Below are 8550 nucleotides of genomic sequence, written 5' to 3'. Positions count from 1 at the left end.
CCATTAAAAGGTACGTCAAAATTAAAATAGACATGCACAAGTTTTTTATATGCCTCGAAAATCGATGACTTTAGATTTTCAGTGTGATGTTCACTTATTTTTGTCTTGAACTAAAATGAACAAAAGAAAAAGAAGATAAATGTTTTTAATCATCTCATTCCTGAATTGAAGTGAAATACACTTAAAATATGAAGAAATAGTAAACTAGCTGCCAAAGATTTAAGATGCTTTTTGGGATAAATAGTAAAAAATGAGATGATGGCTAGGCAATTAGCATGGGGGTGCCGTGAGCTTTTGACATATTAAGTGATGGAATGGAGAACGTGGTGTTTGACGTTTGGTGGTGACAACTGACAAGCCTTTTAGCCTGGATAGGCTTTTGGTTTATTTGAAAAGTTACGGGAAGCTAGAACGTTAATTACTCACAACTTGATGAGTTTGAATTTCAAAGAATGCTGCAGCGAGTCTCAAGCGGCAAGCTAATATTTCCTTTTATAAGTACATGAGGCTCTGCAACAATTAGTTATTATATAATTAATGAAATTGGGCCAATTTATAATAGCTTTTAGTTATTGGGCTAGATTTAAATAAGTCTGTTCTGTATTGCGAGCTGGCATTCATACATTTGAGGTGTGGTATTCGGCTTTATAAGGATTGGCCTTTCCGTTGTAACGGTAACAAAAGAAAGAAATAACTTGGATTTCTTCTTCTCTCTACTGTTTATCCTTTCTTCCTCGTGCTTCCATGTCCAACGATCAAGGTTGAGCCGATCCTTGGCTGGGTTTTATCAATTTGCATCTCCAAAACTTCAAGTTTGATTCCACAATTTGCATCTCCGATTTACGCAGCCGTAGTCGTCATTGGAAGCAAGGTATGATAATGTTGGTAAATTAAATTTCAATTTTGGTTAGGCTTAGTTTTTTTGCGAACCAGTTTCGATAATCTAGCGTTGAAGTCTGATGAATAATCTTGATTTTTTTGACGTTTAATTGCATGGCTGAAGCTCAGATCAGAATTATCAAATCGCTTTTAAATGCAAGATAGTAGTGTGCTACGGCTGTAGTTAGAAAGGAAAGTAAGCGAAAATCTTTGCGTTATTTCGATTTTTAAGATTAGAATAAAAACATGAGATCTAATGCTTTTCGTTAACGCTTAGTGTTGAATTTTCTATCAGGCCAATGCTTTGCTCTTGTCAATCTTTTTAAGTTTTCTTATACTAGCTAATCTTGAAAATGTCGCACGATGAGCTCATCTAATTTTCATTTTAAGCAATGATAAGGTGATGTTCTGCAGGTATTACCACAAGTTCATTGTTAATGGGGATTGGCAGCTTTCAACATCGTCCCCATCCGAAATGTCAACAATATAATCATCCTTGGCGAAACTGCCAGCGTGAGACCTTCTGTTTAACAACCGCAAAATGTCAGTGGACTAATATGCATTTCTTTTTAGTCGATTGTTTTCTTTTCCAGTAAGCAAAAAATAGGACTTCTCCAATGTCAGCTTTAGTTTCTTGTGTGGTGATTGAATTCTGCAGATGGAATTAGTTCTACAGATTGAATTGAAATTTTAATCACCCTTCTCTAGTAGCATGTAATGTACTGTAAATGAATTGAAGTCACAAATCTCAATGCATACAACAGCGCATACGCCATTTTAGTGTAAGAAAGACGAAAAAATAACCCTTCTCAAGTAGAGCTAATAGCTTTTCATCTAACTTTATTGAATATATTTGAAGTCGCAAATCTCTCTTAGGGTTTGATTTCATTGAAAAAGCACAAGTTTTTGCTTTCAAATCTAATTATAAAGGCCCCTTTTTTATTTTGTTGCTCTTGTTTTGGATGTGGGTTGTAAACTTCTGCAATTAGTATTGGCCATATGCTGCTGAGAAGTGTTATTTTGATATCATTTCTCTTCTGGGTTTGCATCATTGCATGCAATGTTACATGTGGTTCATTAGTTGTGTGTTTGATTTTTCTGTTTTGGTACGAGATAGAATTTCTGTAAGATATAATTTGGTTATGCTGCGTTCTCTGTCACATCCATAATTTTGAAGATATGGGATTTTCCTGTATCGAATTTCCGGTATTCAATTACCTAGACCGTATGTACTTTCTGGCTGCATCTACAGTCCTTTCTTTTGTTTTGCTTTTCAATTGGAGTGTCTGAAGGTTTACCAAGTCGTTTATTTTAGAATGATTATTGATTTGGATTCTGGATAATGAATCTTTGCTGTGGGAATAACGAATAAAAATCTTGGAAGGTGGATAGATTTCTGCTTATGTGTAGCCTTTTGATTAATCGGAATCATGTTTCATTCCCCTTGTGTAATTATTAAAGGTAGAAGTGAGCAGTATTGTCTGATGATTATTGTGTCGTGAATCAGTCAATCATATTAGATGAGAGAGTAAATATAGCTGTCATCTGGAATTGATATGCCATCGTTAATTCGTCAATTTTGAATTGGTCTGAGTCTCCGACTCGTATTGGTTTGGACCATGGATTTCAAAACAAATATATTGTTAGTGATGTTAATCTCGCGATCGCTAATGAGTAATGGTAAGAGAATCTCATTAACATAATTTTGTGTATTGTATTTTCTAGATAAGAATTTTTGTGTGTTATATTTGTGTTCAGGGTCTTTTCAATTTACTCCTCTTGATCATGGAGGGAGAAACATCGTGGTTTAGCCATTCCTTTGATAACATGGCAAGGCAGACTCCAGAGTATGATTCATTCTCAGAGATCATTGATGGAGGAAATAGAGAAGGGTAATTAAATTTTTTTCTGGCCTTCGTACTTTAGGTTTATGTCCCATGCAATTGTGCATTATCACTTGCCTCTTGCAATATTAGCTAGGTTGATCTCGTAGGTGAATTAACTCTGTTTCTTTCTGTTTCAGTTTACATTGTTGCGATTCTTTTCTTTTAATTGGAGAAAATTCTATGAAATACTTTTTATGGTCTAGTACCTGCAACACATTACATAAACGACTCACCTTGATAATCATAAGCTTGGCAAAACAATTCACGTCTATCTAAACTCCACACATCAACACTAACTACTCTTTCTCCGTCTCTCTTTATACTTGTATATATAGAACTTAGCACTTTTTTTTGCATGCACTGCATACAAACTAGTTATACTAAACAGGAGCATTTAGGAGCATTTGGTTCCAATTGGCATTTAGGAGCATTAAACAGGAGCATCTGGTTCCAATTGGCATAAAAAAGCAAAGGTAAAAAAGCCTTCCACGCAACTATACGATGAAGAATAAGCACCCTATATTGCTTATTCATATAAATGTGACCTAGTATATATGAGTACAAAGATCGAAAGAAAAAGTTGGTTTTTGCGTTCCGTGGGTAGTAAGACCAAACAAAAAATTGATTTCTGGGTGCAAAGAGTAAAACCCTAAACAATTATACGGAATGGAATTTGTCGTGGCTTCTAACTGGTTTTGTCCACAGTTGTGCAGTGTTGATATAGAACTAAAATCTGAAAATCAAATTAATTACTCTACGTGGTATACATGATAGGTTTAGGAGGTTTAGGACAATATATTGGGGTTAATTAGGATATGGATAAGTCTGGAGATAGTAATTAACAGGACGTATTACATATTGTTAAGATGAGTTGTCAGGGTAAAATAATAAAGGACTCGAATCAAAGTTTTCAAACTAACAAATACGCTGATAAGGGACTTGAATTAAGCTAAATAAGCAAAGGAGATAGAACAATAAGTTCACAAAAAGAATAAAGACGAATCACTAAAAATCATTATTCATCAAAACCATCATTGTTACGTCTCCAAAATATTATTTGCATCCTAAACTGAAATAGTTATAACTGGAAATTAAACAATACAAAGTTAACTAGAATGGTAAAAATGTTCCAGATTTGTTTAGTTAAAAAGATAAGTATTACCTCCAAAACCAGTCGGATACAAGTGAAAAGAGAGTTATAACAGTTTATCATCCATTTTCGAACGATTTTATATCAAGCAACTACGCGAGTAGTGAGAAATTAGCACCCTTAAAATCTAATATAAAATTCAAACACTCATACCTAAAAACTTTAAGCTTTACCCAAAACTTCGAAGCTTTTTCTACAAATGCCTTAATTTGCGCCCACGAACTTACGCGTCTCACTTCATCCAACGTCGAACGAGATCTTCAAAGCTACAGATTCAAAGAGAAGAATGTTGAGATTAGTGAAGATGATGTAGAGATTCAAAATATAGTTTTCCCTACACACAGTCTCAGCCACTGTAAAAGAATATACTCTAGTGTGTCCTTTATAGCTAGCAAAATGTAAAATGTGGATTCCATGCCAATCAACATCAAATGGAGGCAAAGAACTCTGTACTAGTGAAGATGTCGTGGAGTAACTCTTTACTGTGGCTGGGAAAAGTGTAAAGTGTGGGAAAAGTTATGTTTTGACTCTCACAATATGGTAATCTACTAAAACACCTCTACTACCTCATCTACACTAGTCTCACCATTATTCTGTTCGGATCTTTAGCTCTAAAGATCTCATTCAACGTTGAATGAAGTGAGGGGCATAAGTTTTTGGTCGCAAATTTTGGCATTTGTAGAAATTTTTTTGAAGTTTTGGGTAAAGCTTAATGTTTTTAGTTATTAGTGTTTGAATTCTATATTTTATTTTAAGGGGTGCCAATTTCTGCCTACTTGCGTAGTTGCTTGACATTAAATCGTTTGAAATTAGATGATAAGCTGTTATAATTCAGAGTTCGACAAACAAGACTACAAACTAATAGGAATATTATTAAACAAACTAGAATGTCATATTATTAAACAAACGAGAATGTTGGAATGGCTACAAAACCATAAGAGACTACATCGTGACTAATTTAACTTCACACTAAACTATAAGATATATTTATGGAGAGAAAAACTTAGAAACTCTAATTCGGATGAGCTAAACTCATATACTAAACTAACAACCAAACTCAAATAACCGTAAATACTAATATTTTCCAACAAGGAAAACATAGAAGACGACATTGATCCATTTGAAACATAATTTCTGGACGAAAATGAGTTCCCCACGTGTCGGGCATTATTTGTGATCAAACCCTTCATTTTATCGAGTTTACTATCAGAAAACTCGGTTTGGTTACAACTGCCAGGTTGATTGAACTTGGTATAATTGGTTGAAGATCTTCACATGATGGTGCACTGAGTGGCAGCAAAGATATTTCCCAGGGCCAGTAGCACTTCTATCGTCTTCAATGCTTTCCTCCCGGCCCTCTGAAAATTAATACCCGCACCCAAAAATGGTTACTGAGTCAGCAATTAAGAAGTATGCATGTGTGTATGAGAATGCTAGGCTGTCCATAATAATAAGAAAGAGGTAAATGGCATCTAATTACATTTTTAGGACTTGGATTCACAAGAACCATTGCATTGGATGTATCGGAACTACTTGGCGCATGAGGTGTGAGTGGACGAGGAGGAGCTGGAGGAGTTGGAGAAGAAGAATTGCTTGTCTCCAATGTAGTTCCATACTCGAGTGCCTTTGACTAGCATTACATAAAATAGAGAATTAATTAATAAATAAATAATTGCTGAATAATTATCGGCACGGCCCACCAAGGCCAGCTCTAAAATTCATTAAGTTTTATGATTTCTTTTTTTGGACAAGACAAGTTTTACGAAGCTGAAATGAAAATATTGGACTCTTTCCCAGGTGATTGCGTAGTCAAATAAGTAAATATGTAAGGACTATAACTCATCTAACAGTTTTTTTTGCTTTTTTGTTTTTATTTTTTGAAAAGTTTCACTTTAGACTTACGCTTCAAAAGCAAGTGGATTATAATATATAATTCCTTCTTAATGTATAACATGATCGGTTGAGGATGAATGCTACGGATTCACTGCTATTGTAATGTCCAGAGGAGAATTTAGATATGCAGGTGAATTCAAGGCTACAAATATTGGTGAACACCGAACAAAGCAATATTTCAAAACAAGTTCTTCTTAGGGAGAATAATAAAACAAAGGTGCACAAATTGTTCAAGCAAATGGAAAAACAAGGAATTAGATATTGCTCATATGTAATATAGAACAATAGATGTAATACAATAAAACAAAGACTACAAATACTGTCACATCGTCTAGGGAAACAAAAAGATATAAAATAGAACGATATTATCTATATGTACCTCATTAGTGACTGACGCTGCTTGTTGGTTCAAAACTGTCATCCTCTTACTTTGAAGAAGCAGGAAGCTATCAAGGAGTGTGTCGTGGTCATGGACATATTTGCTATCGGCATAACAAGAAGGGCAGACATTGAACGTGTTGGTGGCATAAGTTGCATAATCGTCAAAGCATTTGACACAAGTGAAATAAACTCCCTTGATAAATTTTTTGCACTGCCCGTTACAAAAAGGTTTTCCACTATAAACAATGTAGAAGAGAGTCATCACGTCCACGAAATCAAGCTCTTCATGTCCTTCCTTCTTTAGTTCCTCAAAAAAAAGGGAGTTGCACAGATGCTTGCAATCTTCATACCTCTCCATGTATTCCGTGAACTCTTGAAAGCTCACTCGGTCATTGCCGTCAACATCCATTTCGGAGAAAAACTCACCTACCAACCGTTGAATTTGCTTTGACGCATCATTGAAGTATGCTAATGCTGTTTGGCGCAAATCCTCCATTTTAAAACTAAGTTCTTGATTCTTAGATATGGAATTGAGTTGCACTAAGGGAAGTTAGAATGTGGTATATATACTATGGATTAGGGTTTTGAGGTTAGGTTTCAAGGAACTTTCGCATGTGATGTGCCTAATTACGCGCTATATATGGTCCATAGCATTAGTCTTCGGTGGTGGGGTTTCGTCTTCAAACTTGAAGCTTCCAAACAATGAGCTTACTTACGTGCTACTCTCATTGAAAAAAAAAAAAAAAAATCACTTTTGAGTGATTTCTCTCTTTATTTTTATTTGGTGTCACATATTATTCATTTCATCAAAATTATTGATTTGATTGGTGTAACGTTTTCATTGAAATTCGAAGTTTTCTTTGTTTTGACTCTAGTTTCACAATAGTCAAATTAACGATTTTCTTGACTAACTAATTGAGTTGAGACACCAAATCAAACTACAGGAAAAAAAAAGGTAACAATTGCAAGTTTGGAAAGAAAAATAAAAGATTAATGAGGCATATAAATGAAAAAGCCTTTCAAGTAATTCGTAATCCAATCTAATGCAGATATATCACTACGACTGCCATTGTATAAGTTAACGGAAAATACCAATATGTAACGAATTATTTATTAGTATAAAGTGAGAGTTTTGCTTTTAAATTTTCTATGTGGTTTGGTTGTACTCTAAACTTGCAGGACAGCTAGTCTAACATGTTTACTTAAGGGATGTATTCAATTGCGAAATTGAGCGACTTTAATGGATTTATAAATTCATGGATTTTTCTAGAGTTTAATTAATTTCATATAAAATGTTGATTCAATTCCCTTAAAAAATGTTTATTCAATTCCCTTGAAATCTCATGGGGAGAGGTAGGATTTGTGAATGCTTTAAAATACACTACGAAATCTCTCTAATCCCCTTTAATTTCTCAACTCTCTCAAATTCTTTAAAATCAATTTATAATTGAATACATCTTGAATGTTATAAACTTCTTTAAAATCCTAATTGAATACATCCAGATTTCTAAGGATTTTAATAAACTATTTTAAAAATCTAATTAAATACACTTAAAATTTCAAATAATTACTTATTGAATACTTCTATATTCATTAAAAAATTTAAAATTCCTCAAAATTTGAATCGAATACATCCCTAGTCACATCTACTCGCTTTTCACCGATTTCAATAATCGAGGGATGCTGACAAGATCCAAATTGAGAATAAATTTTTTTTTTTAAATTTTTTTGTCCACGAAAATGGTAAATATGGATTGAAACATGAAAGTTCGCCAAATAAAGAGATAGAATCGACTAATGGCGATGTAGTTGACTCGAAATTTCATTTTGGTCATTGTATTTGGCAGTACTGCCCGACGACCAAGACACTGTAGGGTGGGATCAGGAACGACCTAGACATAAAAAATTCACACAAATTGCAAGTTCAAAAGGATAGAATCACACTAATGGTAATATGGTAATATGGCTGAAACTTGAAAGTTTGCCAAATAAAAAGATAGAATCACACTAATGGCCAACGTAGTTTACTCGAAATTTCATTTTGGTCATTGTATTGGCAGTACTAGTAGTCCACCTACAGAAAAAAAAATTATGCTTTCCCGACGACCAAGAGACTATAGGTTGGTATCAGAAACGACCTAGACACCAAACAAAGCCTTATACGCAATTAGCAATTTTATGTAGGGTAGTGTTACACTTACCATCTATTTGTATCATCTCTTTAATAGAAATAGGGCTACCAAATATGTGGGCCACCAAATATTAGAGAGATGGTACAAATAGATGGTAAGAATAACATCTTTTATTCCTGTGATCAAATTGTATCAGCTGTTGTAGATTCTTAATTAATATGTTAGTGTT

The 8550-nt window shown here is 34.1% G+C and overlaps 1 protein-coding gene and 1 long non-coding RNA gene across 2 annotated transcripts; one reads left to right on the top strand and one right to left on the bottom strand.

The window, feature by feature from the left end:
- Positions 1 to 647: 647 nt before the first annotated feature.
- LOC137736531 (uncharacterized) lies at positions 648 to 5373 on the top strand. The gene is made up of 4 exons (XR_015954861.1): positions 648 to 871; positions 1294 to 1422; positions 2638 to 3907; positions 4781 to 5373. It is a non-coding gene; the product is annotated as an uncharacterized LOC137736531 (long non-coding RNA).
- On the bottom strand, positions 4789 to 6737 carry LOC148691834 (uncharacterized). The gene is made up of 3 exons (XM_088682745.1): positions 6188 to 6737; positions 5396 to 5545; positions 4789 to 5273 (listed from the first exon to the last, which is right to left on the bottom strand). The coding sequence occupies exons 1-3, from the start codon at positions 6683 to 6685 to the stop codon at positions 5187 to 5189; spliced, it is 735 nt and encodes a 244-aa protein (XP_088538871.1). The 5' UTR covers positions 6686 to 6737; the 3' UTR covers positions 4789 to 5186.
- Between the last annotated feature and the right edge of the window lie 1813 nt (positions 6738 to 8550).

Source organism: Pyrus communis, chromosome 13 (genome assembly GCF_041283825.1).
Source record: "Pyrus communis isolate YQ-2024b chromosome 13, ASM4128382v1, whole genome shotgun sequence".
Taxonomy (NCBI): Eukaryota; Viridiplantae; Streptophyta; class Magnoliopsida; order Rosales; family Rosaceae; genus Pyrus; species Pyrus communis.
Note: the sequence above shows the minus strand (reverse complement) of the source record. Positions and strands in the feature narration are given on the sequence as shown.